Raw genomic sequence first — 24,034 nt, forward strand, 5'->3', positions numbered from 1 at the left:
GAAACACCACGGAAATGGACAGGAAACAGCAGGGGCAGCATGCATGGACGCCTCTGAGGCTGCCTAATCGCACCATTGCACCAAATTATGGGCTCCCGACTCTCTCCCCAATGTTCCTGTACCTCCTCCCTTGCTCCATCTTCTGTACTTTAACCCCTTCCCTCCCGGGCCCCCTTTCATTTTTGCACTTTTGTCCTCCTTGTGTTAAAAAGGCTCAAGCGCTTGCATTTTTTCACCTGCAGACCCACATGAGCCCTTATTTTTTTGCGACACCAATTGTACTTTGCAGAGCTAGAAAAAAAAGGGGGGAAGGGGGGTGTCGTGTTTATGCTGTTCACCCTATGGTAAAACTGTCATGTTATCTATGCTCCTCAATTCTGTACGATTGCAACGATATGTAAATTATATAACTTTTATTTTATCTGATGGCTTTTAAAAAATTTAAGTCTTTAAAAAAAAAAAAAAAAAGCTATATGGGGGAGATTTATTAAACCTACACCCCTTCCCCCCCTTCTCCCTGGCGCCTGCCATATTCCCCGCTCACCTGATGGGCAGGTGGGGGGTACGCAGCCAGATGGTGAGCAGCACGGCCTCCACCCGCACCTGATTTATCATGATCATGCCTGATCATGATACAAATCTACACTTGCTGGAAGCGCCTCTTAGTGAATGCGGTCAGGGAAAAGGGGACAAACCCTAACTTAAGACCGGCATTATGAGTACACAGGTCTTCATAAATGTCCCCCAATGTGTTTAAAATTGCTTTATTACCATCCTTATAACTCTTTTATTTTTTGTTGTATGCCACATTGTGAGGTGCCATGATCTCTACTTTCCCTCAGTAGCTTGCTTGCATATATGCGTGACCCCTCTCCTAACTCCCCAACCTGCCGCAGGACATACGGGTATGTCCTTATGTGGGAAAGGGTTATAGCCTAAAGAAAAAAACACAACATACTAAGTATTTTGGGCACAGTTACTATGCCCCATGCATAATCTTACTTTCCTTGCACAAAATCTATTATTAGGCACATGCATTCATTTTTTAATGTGAATTTCATCTATAACCACACATCCTCCCAGTGGAAAAACAAAGAGGAGGCAATGTGGAGCCTCTTCTAAATCTGCTTGATAAATACTATGAATGTATTACTTTCTAGGTATGATGATTTTCCCTCTAAACCTCTCAATAGAACTTTAAAAACTCCAGAAAAACACTTCTTACCAACATTGAAAACAAACAAATCCAACCCCTACCAAAAAAGCTTGTAAAAGTCCAATAAAAAACACTTGGGGGGAGATTTATGAAAGGGTGTAAATATACACCTGGTGTAAACTGTCCACAGCAACCAATCACAGCTCAGCTTTCAGCTCTGGTAAAATATAAGAGGAGCTGTGATTGGGTGCTGTGGGCAGTTTACACCAGGTGTATATTTACACCCTTTCATAAATCTCCCCCTTAAAGAACAAGTGCCATGAAAAACTTTTTCCCCGTAATTGAAGCACATTACAAAGTTATATAACTCTGTAATGTGCTTCAATCACCTATCTGCCTCCCTTCCCTGTCTTTTCCCCCCTCCACCCCCCATCAGGAAGTGTCCTGACTCACACAGACCTGATTACTGTCGTCACCGTCTCCAAGCTCTTCTCTCAGCTCCTTCTCCTGTTACACCAGCCTCCCCCCTCCCCTGCCTTGTCAGGTGACTCAGCTTGCTCAGCTTATCTTCTCTAGTGACATGACTCCTTCACTGAGTCCACGGCAGCAGGAGAGAGGGTATGAGGGGAGGGGGGAGCGGCCTATGTGCCGGAGTCAGTCAGAGGGAAGATAAGCAAGTGAGATGTGACAAGTGATGGCTTGCAGTTGTTCAGCCAATTGGAGCTGACCAAGCTGAGTCACCTGACAAGGCAGGGGAGGGGGAGGCTAGTGTAACAAGAGAAGGAGCTGAGAGAAGAGCTTGGTGACGGTGACGACAGTCATTAGGTCTGTGTGAGTTAGGACACTTCCTGCTGGGGGGTGGAGGGGGGAAAAGACAGGGAAGGGAGGCAGATAGGTGATTGAAGCACATTACAGAGTTATATAACTTTGTAATGTGCTTCAATTACTGGGAAAAAGTTTTTTATGGCACTTGTCCTTTAATGTCAATCATGTTTTTGCAAGAGTATAAAGAAACCCTCTAATGTGTGTGAAGCTCTAAACAGCAAAGTAAGCCAAATGATCTATGCCAGAAAATGTATGTGTCGATTATAGCAAGGTATGACGACTCCAATGCCAGTACTCTACCATATTACGGGATGTAATTGTGGATCAGCCACTGGTGGCCAGGGAAAAATGTATCTTAAAGGGGCACTAGCGTCTTCCAGTGTCCAAAAGTTAGACAGATTTGTAAAGCATTTCTATTTAAAAAAAAAAAGTAAATAAAACCTCAGGCCTTCCAGTACTTATCAGCTGCTCTATGTTCTGTAGCAAGTGGTGTATTCTTTCTTGCTGCCACCTCTGTCCATGACAGGAACTGTAAAAAGGAGTGGCAAATCCCCATAGAAGAAAACCTCTCCTGCTTTGAAAAGTTCCTGTCACAGACAGAGGGAGCAGCAGAGAGCAAGTGTCAGACTGGAAAGAAAACTCCACTTCCTGCAGGACATACAGCAGCTTATAAGTACTTAAGATTTTAAAATAGAAGTAATTTACAAATCTGGATGATTTTCTGACACCAGTTGATTTAAAACCTTTTTTTTCTGGAGATATATATATATATATATATATATATATATATATATATATATATTTTTTTTTTTATGGGCAAAAAAAGAACCCAGTTGCAACTTGGACAAAGAAAACAATGAGATAGATGTCTTTACCCAGTAGAAACCCAATGTCCTTCAATGTTTGGAGGCATCTGCACGGTGACTCTGGCTCCATTGTGCAAATGTTTCAGCATGTGGTGACACTGTGACTCTTTGTAAGTCCTCCATGCTGTTTTCTCCAGAGATCTGGGATGCGACCTGCTGTCACTTAACAGAACGTTGGACCCGTCACCTAAACCTAGGAATGGAAAAAAAATAAAGCAAATAAATGTATTGATTGCATTGTATGTCATAGGGGGAGGGGTCTAGCTAAAGGGATTATAATTGCTTCTTTCTTCCAGAAACAGCACCACACTTGTCCTCAGTTAGGGTGAGTCCTTTGCAGTGGAATTGTAATACCACACACATTCTGAGGACAGACGTGGTGCTGTTTTCACAAGAAAGTAGCAGTTTTTTTTCTTATCCTGGATAACCCCTTTAAATTGGTGTAAAGTTATGCTGGTAAAATATACAGTATTAGGCTATGTTCACACTACGTAAAACTACGGCCGTAGTTCTCGCCGCAGAACTACGGCCGTAGTTTTGCGGTGTGTAACAGCCTTATTTTCATTGGCATCGTATGTGCTCCGCCCGGGATCCTATGCGGCGCCGGAAAAAACTGACATTCCGGCTGCAGAAAGACCTGTCAGTTCACACAGTGAAGCGAACGGCTCCGGCAACTTGCTTCACTGTGGGCTATGGGAAGCTCTGATGTGGGCGTGCGCTGATGCGCCGCGATGATCCGGGCACAGACCGGCCGTTCCGTGACCCAGCCGGGGTCACGGAACGGCCGTTCTGTTACGTAGTGTGAACAAAGACTTACTGTGGTAACTAGCTTGAACATTGTAAAAAATGTAGTGTCTATATAATTATCTATAAACTCCTAGGTAACATGTTCTATACCTTTTATTAAATGTTTTCAATTTAAAAAAAATCCAGTTTGTTTTCACCTGAACACTGTCGACAACCAGGGTTAAAGAGGTTATCTAGGATCAGAAATAAAGTTTTCTTCCAGAAACAGCACCACTCTTGTCCTCAGTTTGTGTGTGGCATTGCAGGTAAGTTTTTCTGAACAGAAAAGAGTTGAGTTTATTACCACACTCAACTTGAGAACAAGGTTGCTAAGTCCTCAATAAACCCTTTAACCCCTTCTGACAGATCTTATGGATCCAGACAGACCAGATAATTAATATACAAATGAAAGACAACAAGGTATCCCTTTCATGCTGCCCAAATTATATTATTGGGGTGGTCCGCTGAAGCTTCTTACTTTACATACTTTAAGACAATTTATTGAAGAAACATTGCTGATTCTACATGCAGTATAGTGTTATACCATGTGCATCTACTAATACTACATGTAGTACTGAATACAAGCTGGCAGTTACTCTACCTTGTCCATTGACAGATAAATGAGCAAACATAATTTGTGGCTTTATTCTGTGGCAACCTGTATTCATGCAAACAAGCATGAAATAAAATGAAAAGCTCCATTGTTTGAGCGGAAAACCATCCCAGATACAGCAAACATGAAAGTGACAGCTAGGAAATGAGTTTCATGTGGTTCAAAGCTGTCGTCTATCACATTAGAAGGAATTTGCCATCATTTTCAGACACATTTCCCGTATATTGTCACGTGTATTGAAGGATAAGAGCCCAGGACTGTAATAGGATCAAATGAAAAAGGTTGGATTCATGCACCTGACCTGAATTTTTTTTTAAAGGGAAATCAGGAAGGCTACATAATGTAAGCTGTATTGTATATATCAGGGCGTAACTTACAGCTCTGAACCTTCAATACCAAACCAGTATTAGGCCTTCTAACCATCATATACCACCTATAGCGCTTTTGTCCTTCCTTGTGCTTGAGGAAACTTTGAGCTGCATCTGCTATATATTTATATCATGCAACCAAACTCCCAAAAAGTTGGGATATCATATAAAATGTAAATAAAAACACAAAACACTATACAACATGAGGCTTTGTTCAAACACCGCAAAATTAAGGCTGTTCTAGCATTGTTCTATCATATCCCTTTGGCGAGCAGCATATAAGATAATAGCTCAAACAACTAAAGCCCAAGTTCCCTTTAAACCAGAGAATGCCTTATTGATGATTGACATGAACTCTATCCATTCCTATTTTAGGGCAGTGATGATGCACATCCTGATGGCCTGAGGTCATAAACCTAGTTACCACAACCTGCTCCTGTGAGAGAATGTATGCCAATCTACAATACTCATACTCTAGATTTGTAACCAATTGGGCACCATGGATTAACAGTCATCACTATGCTAAGTAAGACTCTTCCCATACACCTCCCTAAAGTCATTTTACGGTAAGGCTGGGTTCACACTGCGTTTTTGCAATCCGTTTTTTTCATCCGTTTTTTGCAAAAAAAAACGGATGAAAAAAACGGATGCATTTGTGTGCATCTGTTTTGATCCGTTTTTCCATTGACTTACATTGTAAAAAAAACGGATCAAAACGGATCCATTTTTTTTAGCGGACACAAAAGTAGTGTCAGCTCCGTTTTTGTGTCTGTAAAAAAAAACGGATCCGTTTTGATCCGTTTTTTTTACAATCGAAGTTAATGGAAAAACGGATCAAAACAGATGCACACAAATGCATCCGTTTTTTGCAAAAAAAACGGATGAAAAAAGGGATTGCAAAAACGCAATGTGAACCCAGCCTAACCCTATGTCATGTTGTTCTGCTGCAACTGTATAACCTTCTTTATAATACTTCGTAGTTTACTATAATATAAAATGTAACTACTGTTATTTGTTCTTGTTTTTGTTGCTTCTGTTCAATGTCTGAAAAGTATCCGATGAACATTGTCAGACCCTGTATGTTCACACCTTGTCCACTGTATTGTCCTTGTAAGTTCTATATGTTTATGAAAAAAACTTTCAATAAAAACTTATAGAAATGAAAAAACAAATTAAGGCCGTTTTTTGTGGACGGCCATCATATAACTGCAATTAATGGCCGTTGTTTCAAAACAGCCGTTATTTGTAGTTAAATGAAGGGCATTCACAAAAAATTACAGCGTGTGAACATAGCCTAAAACACATATCAGATGTTGACAGTCACATTTAAAAAAAACACACAAATAACTGATTTATGAATTGATGTGGTGGTTATGTTGAAAAGACATAAAGATGTTGAAAGACAACGATCAGCCAACATTGTTCATGTCGGCTAATTGTTGCCTTTTATTACACAAAGCGATTATAGGCCGTAATGGCTGATAGTCGGCCAAATATGACTGATAATCGCTTAAGCCCTGGTGGGCCACAGGTTCCCCATCACACAGGTAAAACATTAGCCCAGCACAGTGCAAGCCTGTTCAGTGCACTTTAACTGGCATTAGACATACTGTATATCTGCCAAGCCCAGTGATTAGTTCACCCTGGATTGGGATTGTGTTGTGTTCTAAATAATATTATTATTATTATTATTATTATTATTGTTAGCTACTGAAATCTAGAATATTTCTCTCTGATTAGCGGATTCTACTTACACAAGCCTAATACAGTTTATTACAAAGAGGAGTAAAATGTTGCCATGTAGACATTTCTGTTCTTACTAGAAAATAGAGAGATGCATGTAAAAAACCTTTACAAAATAAGAAAACAGCTTGAATATATATATATATATATATATATATATACACACACATACATAAATATGTAGGGAACGCTTACCGTAGCTGTACTGTAGCTTAATGCAACTGAACTGTGACCTGTATAAATCTGTATGCATTGAAGGGCTTATCCAGCATTAGAAAAACATGGCTACTTTCTTCCAGAGGGCATGTTCAGAGTACAGAATCTGCTCTAAGAAGTCCCCGCAGATTCCGTTGCTCGCCCACATGCACTCCCGCTCGCATCTCCGCCCGTGCCATAGACTCCATTCTATGGTCAGGCGAATTCCGCTTTCTGTACAAAGAATTGACATCCAGAGATGTGTGTGAAAGGGGCGAGCGGTGGAATCCACCGCCATAACCGACATATTTATTAAGCACACTGTCATTTTTATTTACAGGTTTTCCATTCTAATTATCACTTCTAGTGTGGCGGAATGATCAGGTTTTAGTTTTGTTATGTGAAAAACCTTCTAGATTTACTAAGGTCAAAAAAGACAGACTAATAATTTTGTCGGTTTGGAAACTAGAACCCTGAGGTGTGAGGTTCTACCATACAATATTAGTAAATCAGCCCCAATGTGTCATTAGACACCAATTTTATATAGTCCACAAGTCTGCCGTAAAGTGTATCTCTGAATGCTGTTAAAGCAGAGTAGCAGCTCAGCAAGATGGCTGACGCTATAATAATGCAAGAAAATAGAATAAAGAGGCTACAATAAAAAATAGAAACAGAATAGAAAAATTAGGAAATTACTAAAACTGTCTATTTTTGCAGTTTTTTTTAGACAGGCCAAGTTTGTCATGGATTTATTATTTTAGTGCAAATTTTGCAGCCACACAATAGAAGAAATGAGCGGACAAGCTCCCGCTCATCAGCTTATCACTGACAATTTTGCACGGCTGATTATGATGAGCCGATTGATTTGATAATATTTTTGTTGGACAAAAAAAGTTTACTTTTTTTTATTTTGATCAATTCTGTCTTGGCTTATTTTGCACCATAAACGTGTCTAATTGGCTTTTTATATGTGGCTTAACCCCTCAAAGACAGAGCCAATTTCAATTTTTGCACTTCCTAGTGCTTAAAAGGCTATAGTAGTTGCTTTTTTTTACCTAAATATGCAAAAGAGGAGTCCGTGGAGCCTCATTGAAGAGTCTCAAAACACAGGACTAGCCAGATATCCCTCCGGGAAGGGATATCTAGAGACCCACATGAGCCCTTATTTTTATGCTCGAGGTTCGCTCATCTCTAGTCTTAATGGCATATTCTATACTCTATATGGATATACCACAAATGCCTAAGCTATGACCAAACCTTTTTTATTGTCAGAAATGTTTCTGATCGGAATTTGGCCAAATGTATTTTTTAAAACAATCAATGGCACAATTGTAAAGCAATGGGAAAGTAAAGGCTACTTGGAAAGTAGAAGATGCTCCTAATGTAACTCCATATAAAAGGCTTCTGCTACATAAGTAGTCATGGATGTAATAGCATCCTGGGGAAGCCAGAGTTCTTGCTGGTAAAACTTGCCAGCCAAAGAAGTTAAGGGCATTTACAGGGCACATTGAGGAACAAGAAGAGTAAAGATTAATCTGTAGGGATTAAAGGGGGCAGCATACACAGTATTACTCAAAAATCAAGTAGAAAAGTTGCAATCACCCTGGATGTCTTCTTGTACTTTATTTCTTTAATTACAAAACGGACATGGTGCGGACATAAAGTGAACAGACGCTACGTGAACGTTCACATAGCATCTGCTCACTTTATGTCCGCACCATGTCCGTTTTGTAATTAAAGAAATAAAGCGTAAGAAGACATCCAGGGTGAGTGCAACTTCTTTTCTACTTGATTTTTGGATTTTCTATGACTTTGCTAAGTTAGCACTGCCGATGTAGCCAACCCGACTGAGACTTTTCGTGTGGTCATATTCACATTGTGAACCTGTAGTGCCGCTGCTTTCTATGTGTTTGCGTGATACACAGGATTACTCCTGACACCACAGTAAATCTCATTGCTAGTGTGACCTGTGATTGTCCACTGTATTCCAAACCACGTATGAAGAACACAACTTTTGGAGTTCTAACTACATTAATCTTCACATCATCATCATTGTTCCCGTTGATCTGCTTCTTCATATGAGCAGAACAACAAAAATAATGGTGGCAGCCGAATACTTGATGGACTCTATTGACTTTGGGACTCACACTGAAAGTTTTCTTGTCATGGTGTTTACTAGAGATGAGCGAATTTGCCGAAGTTCGGGTTTGTATGAACCTGAACTATCGGCTTCTGATTCCCGCTGTCTGCAGCCTCCGTGAAAAGGGTGGATACAGCGTAAGGACCGCCTGGAAAACTGGGACACAGACATTGGCATTGGCTGTATTCCAGTTTTCCAGGCGGTCCTTAGGCTGTATCCACCCTGTTTACGGAGGCTGCAGACAGCGGGAGTCAGAAGCCGATAGTTCAGGTTCATACAAACCCAAACTTCGGCAAATTCTCTTATCTCTAGTGTTCACATACTGCAATACAGCACCTTAACCACAGATCTGAAAGTGTCCATAAGGTGTTGTTCACAAATGTTATTATTTCTGTAGTTTTTCACTGAAAATATTTTTTCCATCTTAAAAAAAATGCTACAGTAGTTGGGTCAAAACATGGCAATTGTGAACACAGCCATACGCTTGTAAATAAAGATTTGATGTGGTCCAAAACATTGCTCTATTTCTGATGAAGGGCTTTGTGCTTTGTTTCAGGGAAGAAGCTGCTTACTTGTTTATTATAAGAACTGTCTCGTCTCGAAAATGACAAGAAGTGAAAGATAAAAGGCACATTTCTGTCTCAAGTTCTCTCTAAAGTAGATCTCTGCTGATACAAAGAACAAAGGCATGTTTTGTCTGGAAAAAAACCCACATGTAGCTCAGCACTTGTGACAGAGGAGACATCTTAAGAGGAGCTTTTATGAACTAACTAGCATTAGTTTGCCTGTCTTGAAGTCAAGATACAGTAGTACTTAAAGGCATATTCTATATCCCCTCAGATATGTCAGTCTGATGACTGGAGGCAAAACTTGTTATCAATGTGAATATTCCTGCTGAGGGTGTGGAGGAACAGCTTCAAAGCACGGGGTGGATATTTCTCGAGAAGTCATACTTCCTTAATAATAGCTTTCAGTCTCAGTTATCCAAACATTCGTGTTTTTCTTCTAAATTTAGAACTTAAAAGAGATAATTTGCCCAATAACTGGCTCAAAATATTGCAAAGATTGCAGGGGTGGGGTGGGGTATCAATAGTGTTTGTGGCATGAAAATCCATTGTCAGTCTGTCAGCTGTAATGTATAGCTGGCCATACATAATAGATTAAGGTCAGATGAGGCTCCCGATTTTGTTAGGATCAGCAGATCACCTACCATTTGTGTGTAGGGGCCTCCAGACTGTCTCTCAACAGCAAAGCCAAGGGTCGGGCATGCTAGATTTCAACATGTCTGGCTCTTTTTGTTCTCTCCGGAGATAGACCACTGGCAGTTCTTGCCTAACCCCATACAGAACACATTCATGACTGACCAATCATGGAGGGATTGTGAAAGATAGCTTTCAGTTGAAAAAGCATTTGGTTGACATATTCATACACATGAATTGTGTCTTTGCTCGCCCCAACCTCAAGGGTCTACAAAGTCAATAGTGGTCAGCTCACCGGACACTCCTCCAGCCCATGTGCTTGGACGAGCCCAAGGTTCAGCTCACAGACAAAGTAGAAGTTTTTGTCCAGCTCCTGCAGTGAGGCAAAGCTCCATATCCAAAAGTTTTATTGCAAATCCATTCATCATCAGGAATAAGAGACAGTTTCCGCCTTTCAGCATAGGCACACGCCTTGTTTACAACTTGGTCTTACAAGAACCACTATCACACTCTTAAGCCCCTATTACACGGGGCGACAGAGAGGAGCAAAAAAGCGCTATTAGCGCTCGCTTGCTCCTCGTTCTCTGCTCGCTGCCACCCCTATTACGCGGTAAGTACTGGGCAGGCTGCGTGGGCTGCCAGGGTGATCGCTGGATCTTCTGGGCAGCCCATAGGAGATAGCAGCAGATTCTATAGAGCAACGGCAGCCAATTGCTGCTATATAAGTCATTTGTCTTTCAACATGTTGAAAGACAAACGACAGCAATGATTAGCCGACATTGTTCATGTCAGCTGATCATTGTCTTCTATTACACAGGACGTATACGGCCGATAATCGTTTCGTGTAATACGGCCTTTACTTTTGTAGGTTGTGAGCAAAAGATCCCATGATCAGTAATTAAAATCACATAGAAAACACATGATTAAAATATAAGAAGGAACAGGTGAACACAGAGAAATGAAGCAGAGTTGTCTATAGAGATGGTCACCGGCAGCAAAAGCATGATTAACCCTATAATAACATCATAAAAGGACAAATAAAACACTATATACAAAATATATTATACCTCGATAAGTAAGAATTAAGTCTTGTCTGGAGTTCAGACCCAGCCGTATCCTTGTCGCTAGTCTGAAAATCCTGAAGGATTCCCTATTCAGAAATTGCCTTCTATGGCATCACACTTGCTTTGGTCTACGGAGATTTCACCTCACCTCCATGCTCCATGGATAGAAGATGTCTCCTCTATCACAAGTGCTAAGCTACATGTGGGTTTTTTTCCCAGACAGAACTTGCCTTTGTTCTTTGTATCAGCAAAGTGTGTTTTTTGTCAGACCAAGTTGTGAACAAGGCGTGTGCCTACGTTGAAACGCGCCAACTGTCTCTGCAATAAAACTTTTGCATATGAAGCTTTGCCTTGTTCTGTGGTGCTCGACAAAAAACCTTCGCAACCGCAAGGGCCTGGTATAGGACCACAACAGTATGGGTCAGGGGCGGAACTACCGCCGTAGCAGCTGCTACGGGGCCCCTAGCATCGGGGGGCCCGTGGCCTGGGCCCCCGGAGCTTACTGCCTACAACACCCGGTGGCCGAGCGGGCCTCCCGGGTGTTCAGTGTTCTGATTGACAGCGCGAGAAGCCGTAGGCTTCCCGCCCTGTCAATCACTCTTGTGACCGCAAGCAGCATTTGCTTGCGATCACAAGAGTGTTGCCCCCGCCCCTGACAGATCAGCAGCTTCCAGGCGAAGTCCCGGGCAGCGACATCACTGAGGACAGTGTGCGTCGCGGCGGCTGGGACTTCCGGAAGGGACGCGCACCCTGTACCGGAAGTCCCAGCCGCCACAGCGCACACTGAGCTCAGTGGTGGTGCTGCCCGGGACTTCGCCTGGAAGCTGCTGATCTGTCGGGTGCAGATGAAGATAGAAGAAGAGACCTGCGACCGACGGGGGATCGTGTGGTTAGGTGAGTTGTGAGTTTTTTTATTTTTATCAGAGGGGAACACTGGGGGCTGTATATATATATGGGGGATGCACAGCACTAGGGGCTGTATATATATATATATATATATATAGCCCCTAGTGCTGTGCATCCCCCATATATATATATATATATATATATATATACAGCCCCTAGTGCTGTATATATGGGGGAGGCACAGCACTGGGGGTTATATATATGGGGCAGGGACAACACTGGGGGCTATATGGGGGAGGCTCAACACTGGGGGCTGCATATATGGGGGAGGCACAACACTGGGGGCTATATATATATGGGGAGGGACAACATTCGGAGCTATATATATGGGGGAGGGAAAACACTGGGGGCTATATATATGGGGAGGGACAACACTTGGGGCTATATATATATGGGGAGGGACAACACTTGGGGCTATATATATGGGGGAGGGAAAACACTGGGGGCTATATATATGGGGAGGGACAACACTGGGGGCCATTTGTAAGGGGAACAACACAGGGGGCAATCTATAAGTAAGACGTCACAGAGGAGGCATCTATAAGGGTAACTACACTACAGGATGTATATAATAGGGCATGCGCAGAGGGGGGGGGGGTATTTATTTTAGTGGACTAAACAGAGGGGTCATCTATAAGGGGACTACACAGAGGGGGGCATATACTACAGGGCAGGGATAGGGAACCTTGGCTCTCCAGCTGTTTAAAAACTACAGCTTTAGCTTTGACTGTCTACACATGATGGGAGTTGTAGTTTTGCAACAGATGGAGAGCCGAGGTTCCCTACCCCTGGTATAGGGGATGCACAGAGGTTGTCATCTACTATAAACACAGAGGGGCTCTCTACTATAGTAGATGCACACAGGGCCATCTATGTGGAAGACTGAACAAGGGACCATCTATAAGGAGTCAGGGCTACCCACTGAAAGAGGGCTTAAAGGGGCCAATACAGATGTGCAGTGTGTATAGAGATGAGGATGGTGCCAGAGTGAGGAGCTTAATATGTCTGTCTGGCAGATTCTGTGGATTCGTGGCTCGGAGAAGTTCTCATAATGGCCCAGGACAGATGGAGAAGATGAAAAGGGAAGAACTCCGATCAGAGGAGAAGTCCCCTGTGAGTCACTAAATATATTTGCACTGTAATTTATATGTAGTACAGACCCTGTGTAGAGCTGGGTGTGTTGACGGCATAGTGGTCGGTTGAGGGGGGGGGGCCCAATTAAAAGTTTGCTATGGGGCCCAGCCATTTCTAGTTACGCCCCTGGTATGGGTGCAGAACAAAATGTATGCACCCATCTGGCTTTATTGTAAGGGGCACTGTTATGAAGACATGGATGGTTCTGGTATAAAAAGAGTAGACCATGAAGTCATATTGAGTTCTCTGTCGGGGCCCTATGATACCTGATTAAAAAAAAAATTGTTTCAGACTTTTTGAGATTTATCTATAGAACGTTATGGCATTAGCATGATGGCTCTTTGTGTGATGCCACTTGGTTTTGCATGGGTGTTTCACCAGACAGAATTAATGGCGCTTTATAAATATATAATAATAATAATAATAATAATAATATTCAAATAATTGAGTAATTTTTTATATTCAGGTATAAATAAAAATAAACATATATTTTCTGTTATATCACATAAGAGTTTTTAGAGATCAAAAAAGGATTTGCCAGGGACACTGCTGTCTGCAACCCGCCTACACCTTGTTGTGGGGCTGGCACCTGCCTCTTCTATTCAGAGGATTTCAGTAGTTTTTTCACTTAGCACCTTGGTCCCAGAAGATTTTTGCCTTCAGCTAACTGCAAGCACATGTTTACAGACACATTGAAGAGCTGGTTAATTGCTTTGTCTTGCACTGACCCGCATGTAATGTAGCGGAGAACTCCAAGGACAAGTGCCATCCAGAAATGCTTTCAAGCAGAAACCACTTATTTAGTGCTACATGAAATGAGGGCCTGTCAGACACCTGCAATTGCTTTTACTTAAAGTTAGTCTGATATAGTGTAGATTGATGGTACAGTTCTCATATTACAGATGGGATACCTACTAAACTAATAAAAATGCCAAAAAATTAACAATATATATGTAATGTATAGTACACGTATGGAAAGCGGTCAGTTTACTGGTATATTTGGTTTAATTTTCAACAATTTAGATTCTACGCATGATAAAACGGCCTTTAGGAGACACAGGACAGAAAACCAATGTAGACATCAATATTATGATTATTGTGCCCTTCATTCCAGAGCATTGTACGAATGATAAGGGTTAATGTACAGAATGTAAAATCTTTTCTTTTCTTTCTATTCTGTATTGTCTGGGGGAAAGAAGGGAAAGGGGGGATATGATTGAAACCTTTAAATATGTTAAAGAACTAAATAAAGTTCAAGAAGGAAGAGTTTTTGTAAAAATAAATAAATAAAATGGACTCAAGAATAAGGGGATACAGTCAGAGTTGAGGGAAAGATCAGATCAACGTGAGAAAATATTGCTTTACTGAAAGAGTAGTAGATGCTTGGGACAAACTTGCAGCAGATGTGGTTAATAAATCTACAATAACTGAAATTAAGAAGGGAAATACTAAAAGAGCAGACTAGATGGAACCGGTGGTCGTTTTCTGCTGACAATCTTCTATGTTTCTAAAAAAAACTACATGAATAAAGTAAATGACAGACTGGTACATAGAGAGAGAGGATACTGCCCGCAAGGGTGTACTATCTACAACATGGGTGTCATCTCAGGCCCTCCAGCTGTTACAAAACTACAATTCCCATCATGCCTGAACAGCTAAAGCTGTGGGTGTCCAGGCATGATGGGAATTGTGGTCTTGTAACAGCTGGAGGGCCTGAGTTTGACACCTACGATCTACAAGGTCAGAGGTAGCTAGTCACTGTGCGGTGCATAGTTACTATGGGTTGTAGCCAAGCCTAAAGAGGTGGGTTTTCACCGCCGCTTCATGTCATGAGTCATCTCAGTAGAAACTGCCAATCCATCCACTCACTGGTTATAGTGGTGTTCTGCCTCAGTGAGTGAATGGCTGAGATGGTAGTTCCTGCTGAGGCAACTCTATACAGAAACCAGGAAGCTACACTGATGAGTGGTGAACTAGGAAGTGTTGAAGCAGCAGCTCCGGGGTATCAAGGTAGGTAAGTATGACATATTTTTTATGTGCCCCCAGCCATTTGTAAAAAAATGTTCTGAATACAACTCTTTAAACTCTCTTCAGAGCTAATCTAGGTTTTCAAAGACCCAGTAGCAATTATACATATTGAGGCTGGGTTCACACTACGTATATTTCAGTCAGTATTGTGGTCCTCATATTGCAACCAAAACCAGGAGTGGATTAAAAACACAGAAAGGATCTGTCCACACAATGTTGAAATTGAGTGGATGGCCGCCATATAACAGTAAATAACTGCCATTATTTCAATACAACGGCCGTTGTTTTAAAATAACAGCAAATATTTGCCATTAAATGGCGGCCATCCAATCAGTTTCAACATTGTGTGAACAGATCCTTTCTGTGTTTTTAATTCACTCCGGGTTTTGGTTGCAATATGAGGACCACAATACTGACTGAAATATACGTAGTGTGAACCCAGCCCAAGGCTGCGTTCACACTACGTATATTTCAGTCAGTATATGTATATTTCAGTCAGTATATTTCAGTCAGTATTGCAACCAAAACCAGGAGTGGATTAAAAACACAGAAAGGATCTGTTCACACAATGTTGAAATTGAGTGGATGGCCGCAATTTAATGGCAACTATTTGCTGTTATTTTAAAACAACGGCTGTTATATTGAAATAATGGCAGTTATTTACTGTTATATGGCGGCCATCCACTCAATTTCAACATTGTGTGAACAGATCCTTTCTGTGTTTTTAATCCACTCCTGGTTTTGGTTGCAATATGGGGACCACAATACTGACTGAAATATACGTAGTGTGAACCCAGCCCAAAGCAGTCACACTGTGACCTACACTTGTGGTCCCAGCCTCTGTGGCTTGATATATTATGCCAGAACAATGTTGTAGTTGCTCTGATAAATATGCCATATTATGCAAATGGAAATTCATATATTTCATTCATTAACATGCTTATTCAGGTATAATTTACAGTTCTTAAGTGCATATAAACATGTGTATGAGTTGTAATACTAGTGTAAAAAGGCACAAGCAACAAAATAGCATAAATGATTTTCATAGTTGACTTTGAGATAGAATTTCACATAAGCAGTGGAAATGGGTGATAATAGACATGTTCCAGCTGAAATTCTCTGACACAATGCAGGATCTGCAATATTTTTACTTGGAAAATTTCCCCAAAGGAGACCTTGTTCAACATAAGGGACTGTCTGCATTATGGCACGGGGGTTTGCTTTTCATAAAGGCTAGCTTCATGCATTTAGGAGAACTGCTTCCAATCAAGTGTTCTTACATAAGTTTACCTAATGAAATAAAGAAATGGCCTGAAGATGTCTGAATTTTGAAAGTACTGAACTACTCCTTTTGGCATAGAATTAATGCCCACAGTTCTTTGCTTCTCCTGACAAATGTTTGGTGGGCTTTTTGAACTAAATGTCATTATTTTGTGTGAAATATAGTATTGGTAGGAAAGATAAAATATATTATATATTCCTAATTATAAACTGATAACATTGATTTTAGTCACAACTAAGTTCCACCTCCAGAACTTTAAAGCCTGTATTAGGAGATTGTACAATTAGTAATGGTGCTCTCCTGAGGGGTTGCTGGGTGTTTTTGTGACAGCATGTAATAACCATCAGCAAACACATTCTGCTATGGCAGTCGGCAAGGTGGAATATTGATAACCCAGTTTGCTATTAAATGGTAACGTGTAGTCTGATAACGGATCTGTAAAGAAATCTAGAGCAGGGTAACTCATTGTGCTTTATACATATAATTTAAAGGCTATATGGGAGAGCTACTACTAATGGAGCTCTCTTGAGGAGAATTGGTGTAATGGTGGACCATTACTACTCATAACCAAACGCTTGGGGAGAGTTATTACTATTGATGAAACTATACTGGGCACTCTGGCACAGTTACATGTAGGGTATTTATTGGTGCACTATTATTAATTCACACAATCAAGTTGGCACTGTTACTTTTGGAAGCCTATAGGGTAACACTATTTCTTTTACTATTATTATTACTACGACTGAGACTCTCTTGGGAAGCATTGTTACCATTGGGGCACAATGTGGGAACACTACTAAAGAGGGAACATTTGGGGAGAATTGTAAGTATTGATGGCTCTACAAGTACAAGTGCCAAGCTCTTTTTGGGGAATTATGGGGAACACTATTACTGTTGAGGACATTCTAGTTGACACATTTACTTTTAGGAGGTTCATTTGCCCAATTAATTTTAGAATTACTATTAGTGGCAGCTGAAAGTTTATTTAGTTTTTTTTTTATTTTTGGTGGGGGGTCATGAAGGCACTGTTACTGTTAGGGGCACGACTCTTTGGGCATAATTATTTTTGACGTCACTAATTGTGGCACTAATTACTGTAGGGGACAGAATTGGTGTGGTACTAATATTTTCAGGAGGACTAGTGTATACCACTAAGATTCTTGCAGTACTTCATTCCCACTGCAGATTCACTCATCTATACTAATGGTGATGATTTTTTATATTTATAAATATCTCTTCCACTGTCCACCACACCATAGAGTCCACAGTCACCACAAGGATTATGGACAAAGTAGGTATTGCAGAGAAGTATTTAGGCAGTTCTACGACCAATTATGTTTTAATATAAGTATATCTAGGAACAAAGCTGTATACACTAGCAACTGTTTTACCCCTCATTTTGAAGTGCAAAGGCTTAAAGCTCTAAAAAAGTTTATTTTTAGGATTGGCTGATGGGTCTACTATCACATATCACATTTTGCTAAATCCTGCACTGCTGGATCGTATACTTTTTCATTGAGAAGTTGGACTGAAGTTTTCCATGCACAGAAGTAAGCTGGTGTTTCTACTTCTGCATATTGTTTATATGACCCCTAGCCAGGGTAGAGAAATGCAGGTGTTACATTAGTACAGTCTTCCACAGAAACCTCACAGAGCCTAACAGTGCAGGTTTATTGCATTAAAATATCCCAATTCCCAAAGGTGGAACCATTTTTTAGCCGAGCTTTGATGGGAAACAAAATCATACAACAAATCACTGAGCAAATATACTTCTGAGTTAAGACTGTATTCACTAAGAAAATGTTTAGCTGGAGGTGAACTGTCTGCAGATGTGCTGGTGATAGTACTGCTTGATATTACATGCCTAGCCTGAAAGTAAATGGATTCTGCTCTATTTGCATCACTGTATTATCTACTGTGGTAGAATATACGATTAGATGCCAGGCAAAAGTGCATGCCACAAGACATGTTCTGTAACACTGGTTATATAAAATATACACATGCATTGCAAGTCGTCAGGTTTTCTGCATTATTACTTGTAAGGGACTATCCCAGAGAGTCATGTCTAAGATAAGTGTATGTCTTTGCAACACATATTTTAGCTGAACACTGAATTGTTTCCCCATTTCATCTATTCGGCAGCTGTTGTTTTGATCTGTCTGTGGGCTCCAAATTGTCTCAAGGTTATGCTTGGGATTAAAACTTCTCTAATTCTAAGCAGATGGGTCTAAGAGAGCAGCCCTATAATTATTCTCCCTACCCTCTAACCACAGATTCTTCATCTTGAATGCTAGGCGGGTGATCACAGAGGTACCTAGGCATCATGACTATGGTGTTTGTAGTATTACACTGTGGGGCTGATAGCTTTGATAGTTATAGACCTTTCATGTACGTCATATACATACAGGAAAATGAAAGGTATGCTGATCTGCATTCAGTAAGGAATCATTTTCCGATGCATTCACACTTAAGAGAAAAACTTTTCAAAGTAGCTGACTGGCTGAGAGGGACATGCACACATAGACAAATCACTGCCCATGTGCCAGGCTGCAGGCAGGGCACCAAGCTTCCACGCATTTTAGCACCTAATTTACATTTAAGGCTTTATTAGGATATCACAATGAATCTCTAGTTTAAAAATGTCCTCCCATGGAAACAAAACTGATCTTCATATCTTCATATGCTCAGGGTCTAGGGAATGCCCAGGGGTACACCAAATGCTTAATTTGCATAATAGGTTTTTGCCTATATCTTCAAAATAGAGCAACAGATCCCATAAAGAAAAAACTGATTAAATCAGCGCCAATCATGCAATTATTGCATATCAGTAGGCTGCCATTAATTTACCTGCTCACAGTTTGGGTGGAATTTCATAACAATGGCCGTATTTGCGGAAATATTGCCGTTGTTATGAAATATGGCCGTGTTTTTTACATAGTGTGAACCCAGCCTAAAAGGGTACAAACCCACTTGACGTATTTGCTGCATGAATCGGTCTTAAAAATAAGCAGGCAAAACGCAGGTTAGCTTTATACGATTGTTCTGCGTTAAAATACGCAATTGCGTATTTTTGAAGCATGAAGCTTGTTGTTAGCAAAGCATCAGTTGTTAACAACCTGTGCGAAAAACGCATGTAGCTTCATGCTTCAAAAATACGCAATTGCGTATTTTAACACAACAATTGTATAAAGCCAACCTGTGTTTTGCCTGCTTATTTTTAAGACTGATTCACGCAGCAAATACGTCAAATGGGTTTGTACCCTAAAGGTGTTTTAAGGAAAAATGTTCTGATAAGTCATTCACGCACAGTTAATGATCAGTGTGGTGCCAACACCTGCAACAATCCACTGTTCAGGGCCACACTAAACAGTGACTGGAGTTTGTCTCCATTCATTGCGTAGTGGTAGCAATTTGTGACCGCAACTCCACTGCTGTTTAAGTGAATAGGAGCTGAGCTGCAATTACACATCACCACCGCTACAGAGTGAATGGAGACTTAAGGCCCTATTACACTAAAAGATTATCGGCCATTCTAGGCCGATTATCATCTGTTCTGGTCAATAATCGTTTGGTGTAATAGCCCATGTTAAAAGACCATGATCAGCTGACATGCGCATTGTCATGATAACGATTAGTACAGCGGCGGTCTGTTGTGCATTGCTCCGTGCAATAGAAGCGGTGACAGCAGACAACAGCCCGGATGATCTAAAGATTCTTCACACAGCCCCTCCCGCTGTTCCCCTGGAGTTGGATCCCCTATCTCTTCCTGCATATGTTTTGAGACAACCCTGATATTGGTTATGGACAAATGTTATAGAATTTATCAAACAGAGAGTGGAACTGATCAAATCCCAGGATCTGTCTTATATTGGATCTTAGCACAGTCTGTGATCTGGTTCTCTTATTAAACATCTCCTATTCTGTGCCCAACAAAAACTATTCTCACCCATTGCAAACGACAATGGTTTTTGTGTTACAGGCATAGGCCATGTTCACACGCAGTAAAACACCAGTCGTTCTGTGACCCGGCCGGATTACAGAATGGCCGGAGTTACTGATGATCATCCCGGCCGTTACTGTCAGTTTTTACGGGGCCACTAACGATTCTGGCCGGAGTGTATACTATGGAGGACATTTACAAAGCGTCCGCCCGAGGCGTACAACAGCATCCAGCTGTTTGTTTTATTTGTTTTACATGTTATTCAGAACAAAAAAAAAATATTATTTTTGGATTGTGGAACCAATTGTTTACATTTCAATGATTTCTTATGGGAAAATTTGCTTTGGTTTAAGAGTGATTTGGAATACAAGCGCGGTCCCGGAACGCATTATGTTCATAATCCAAGGCCCCACTGTATGGACAAATGTATTGGAACACAGCTTATAAATGATTCAATAAAGGTGTTTCAGGCATGTGGCCACAGGTGTATAAAGTCCATCACTGACCTGAATTGTGGGACATGATTGTATATGGAAGCATTTACAAACCACAGCTACTCAACTATGAGGTGGAGGCCATGTAACGTTAACAAAGCAGCATTATATAATTATTGCTGCTTTATATTAAATACAGGGTGGTGACATTGTTTTGTACAATATAACAGCATGATACATTGGTGCTAGGTGTTGCCATTATTTATGTGTTATTGTGAGACATTTTATACTTTGTCATTCACTCCTCCCCCCCCATGTTAAAACTAGAGACAAAACGGTATGATATATGATATACTGCAATGATGGTCTTTCATAAAAATCACCTTAAAATTACCTTAAACATTAGAGCCATGCAGCGTTTTGCCACAGGGGACAGGACTTAAATGTGAACACAGCATCAAATCTCATACAAACATTTGTGTTCATGGTGTCTGTTTACAGTGAAGAGTTGTGATTATATTACCGTGAAACCTCTCCAAAAGACCACCATTTTGAGGAGACCACCCCCATATCTGGACAAGATTTTGTATTTGGTGTTTTCAGCTCATTTTACTACTGAAAAGACCACCATAGAAGACAACATTTTAATTCTTAGGCCGGGTTTACATATGTCCGGTGGTGCGGCGGCGTTTCCCTCCGGCGCAGGAGAAAAGTGCCGGAGGGAAACGCATCTTTGAACTGATCCCATTGTTTTCAATGGGATCGTTCAAAATGTGCGGCGGTGAACTAGTTGTGATTATATTACCGTGAAACCTCTCCAAAAGACCACCATTTTGAGGAGACCACCCCCATATCTGGACAAGATTTTGTATTTGGTGTTTTCAGCTCATTTTACTACTGAAAAGACCACCATAGAAGACAACATTTTAATTCTTAGGCCGGGTTTACATATGTCCGGTGGTGCGGCGGCGTTTCCCTCCGGCGCAGGAGAAAAGTGCCGGAGGGAAACGCATCTTTGAACTGATCCCATTGTTTTCAATGGGATCGTTCAAAATGTGCGGCGGTGAACTAGTGGCCGCCGCATCGCCGGACCGTCGGTGCGTCAGGACGTGTCTTGCAGCGTCCTGACGGACCACCGCTATACCCCTGTGAGCTCCCCATATCATTTATATCCCCCCAGTGTGCTCTCCCCCCTCCCATATAGCCCCCCTGTGAGCTCTCCCCCCTCCCATATAGCCCCCCAGTGTGCTCTCCCCCCTCCCATATAGCCCCCCTGTGAGCTCCCCATAATATTTATATTTCCCCAGTGTGCTCTCCCCCCTCCCATATAGCCCCCCTGTGAGCTCTCCCCCCTCCCATATAGCCCCCCTGTGTGCTCTCCCCCCTCCCATATAGCCCCCCTGTGAGCTCTCCCCCCTCCCATATAGCCCCCCTGTGTGCTCTCCCCCCTCCCATATAGCCCCCCTGTGTGCTCTCCCCCCTCCCATATAGCCCCCCAGTGTGCTCTCCCCCCTCCCATATAGCCCCCCTGTGAGCTCCCCATAATATTTATATTTCCCCAGTGTGCTCTCCCCCCTCCCATATAGCCCCCCTGTGAGCTCTCCCCCCTCCCATATAGCCCCCCTGTGAGCTCTCCCCCCTCCCATATAGCCCCCCCTGTGTGCTCTCCCCCCTCCCATATAGCCCCCCAGTGAGCTCTCCCCCCTCCCATATAGCCCCCCTGTGAGCTCTCCCCCCTCCCATATAGCCCCCTGTGTGCTCTCCCCCCTCCCATATAGCCCCCCTGTGAGCTCTCCCCCCTCCCATATAGCCCCCCTGTGTGCTCTCCCCCCTCCCATATAGCCCCCCTGTGTGCTCTCCCCCCTCCCATATAGCCCCCCAGTGTGCTCTCCCCCCTCCCATATAGCCCCCCTGTGTGCTCTCCCCCCTCCCATATAGCCCCCCTGTGTGCTCTCCCCCCTCCCATATAGCCCCCCTGTGAGCTCTCCCCCCTCCCATATAGCCCCCCCTGTGTGCTCTCCCCCCTCCCATATAGCCCCCCTGTGTGCTCTCCCCCCTCCCATATAGCCCCCCAGTGTGCTCTCCCCCCTCCCATATAGCCCCCCTGTGAGCTCCCCATAATATTTATATCCCCCCAGTATCCCCTGCACAAAAGCACTATATGTCCCGCAAATGAGCAGAACACAGTCACATAATGACTCCGTCCTGTCAATGTGACCGTCATCTGGCCTTCGGCTGCACGTCAAGCTGCATGGCAGCATCCTTTTTTCACTGATTTTGTAGCCCGACGTGCAGGCAAAAATGAGATGTCAACATACCCAAGGGGTCTGCCACTATACTATACTGCAAGTACCTTAAAATCACTTTGAAAATGACAGGAAAACCTATAGGGAAAAGAAATGTCAACTTTATGAGAGCAAATTGTGACAACTGATGGCAACTGATGAAAACTGATGGCAACTGATGGCAACTGATGGAAAAAAGGATAGAAAAACTGATGACAACTGATGCATTTTTGGCATCAGTTGTGGTCAGTTTTTAGGCAAAAAACGCAACTGATGCCAACTTATATATGTAAACCCAGCCTTAGTGGCCCCATGAATCCTAGTTAAAACCCTGACAATTATCCTCTTGTATGTCAATCCTAAAACCCCCCTTAAAGGCAATCTGTCAGCTCCCGGGCACTACCTAAGGTGTTGAGAGTGTGCTGTAGCTGGCAGTCCCCCAGTAAGCATGGTGCCTTTTTGGTAATTTTCCGTGCAGTGGATTATGTACAATCTTATGTCTCCTACTGTCACAGTGCATTTGTTCGTGCCACACTTGGCATGCATCCTCCTCCTTCTTAATGAATAATCAATGCTGCCCGGCCTCCTGCTCGCTCAGTTGTTAGATTGCAGATCAGTCCTCTGTAGGCAGTTTATGTCTGAAAGAATCTTTCCTCTGTATTCCTCTGTCGTGTTGGAGCTGTGGTCTAGGGGTAACTCACTTGTCTAGAGACCTGACAGCAGTTCATTCTCTGGTTCGAATCCCCTGATGGAAATTAAATAGATGTCTTTTTTTCCTCATTATTGTATCATTTTTAAGGCTATGTTCAAACACACAGTATTTTTGCTCAGTATTTTGCTCAGTATTTTGCAACCAAAACCAGAAGTGGATTAAAAACACTGAAAGGCTATGTTCACACACTGTTGAAATTGAGTGGATGGCTGTCATTTAATGGCAAATAATTACTGTTTTTTTTTTTAAAACAACGTACAATATTTGCCATTAAATGACGGCCATCTGCTCAATTTCAACAGTGTGAGAACATAGCCTTTCTGTGTTCTCAATCCACTCCTGGTTTTGGTTGCACAAC

At 42.0% G+C, this 24,034-nt stretch overlaps 1 protein-coding gene across 2 annotated transcripts in view; it reads right to left on the minus strand.

The window, feature by feature from the left end:
* Positions 1–24,034, minus strand: part of APCDD1 (APC down-regulated 1) — a 75,772-nt gene that overhangs the window by 21,798 nt on the left and 29,940 nt on the right. For both annotated transcript variants that reach the window (XM_069960104.1, XM_069960103.1), the window contains exon 2: positions 2,857–3,040. In XM_069960104.1, the coding sequence (XP_069816205.1) occupies positions 2,857–2,936 (80 nt within the window). In that variant the 5' untranslated portion in view covers positions 2,937–3,040. The remainder of the gene's footprint in view (positions 1–2,856; positions 3,041–24,034) is intronic.

Source organism: Dendropsophus ebraccatus, chromosome 2, assembly GCF_027789765.1.
Source record: "Dendropsophus ebraccatus isolate aDenEbr1 chromosome 2, aDenEbr1.pat, whole genome shotgun sequence".
Lineage (NCBI taxonomy): Eukaryota > Metazoa > Chordata > Amphibia > Anura > Hylidae > Dendropsophus > Dendropsophus ebraccatus.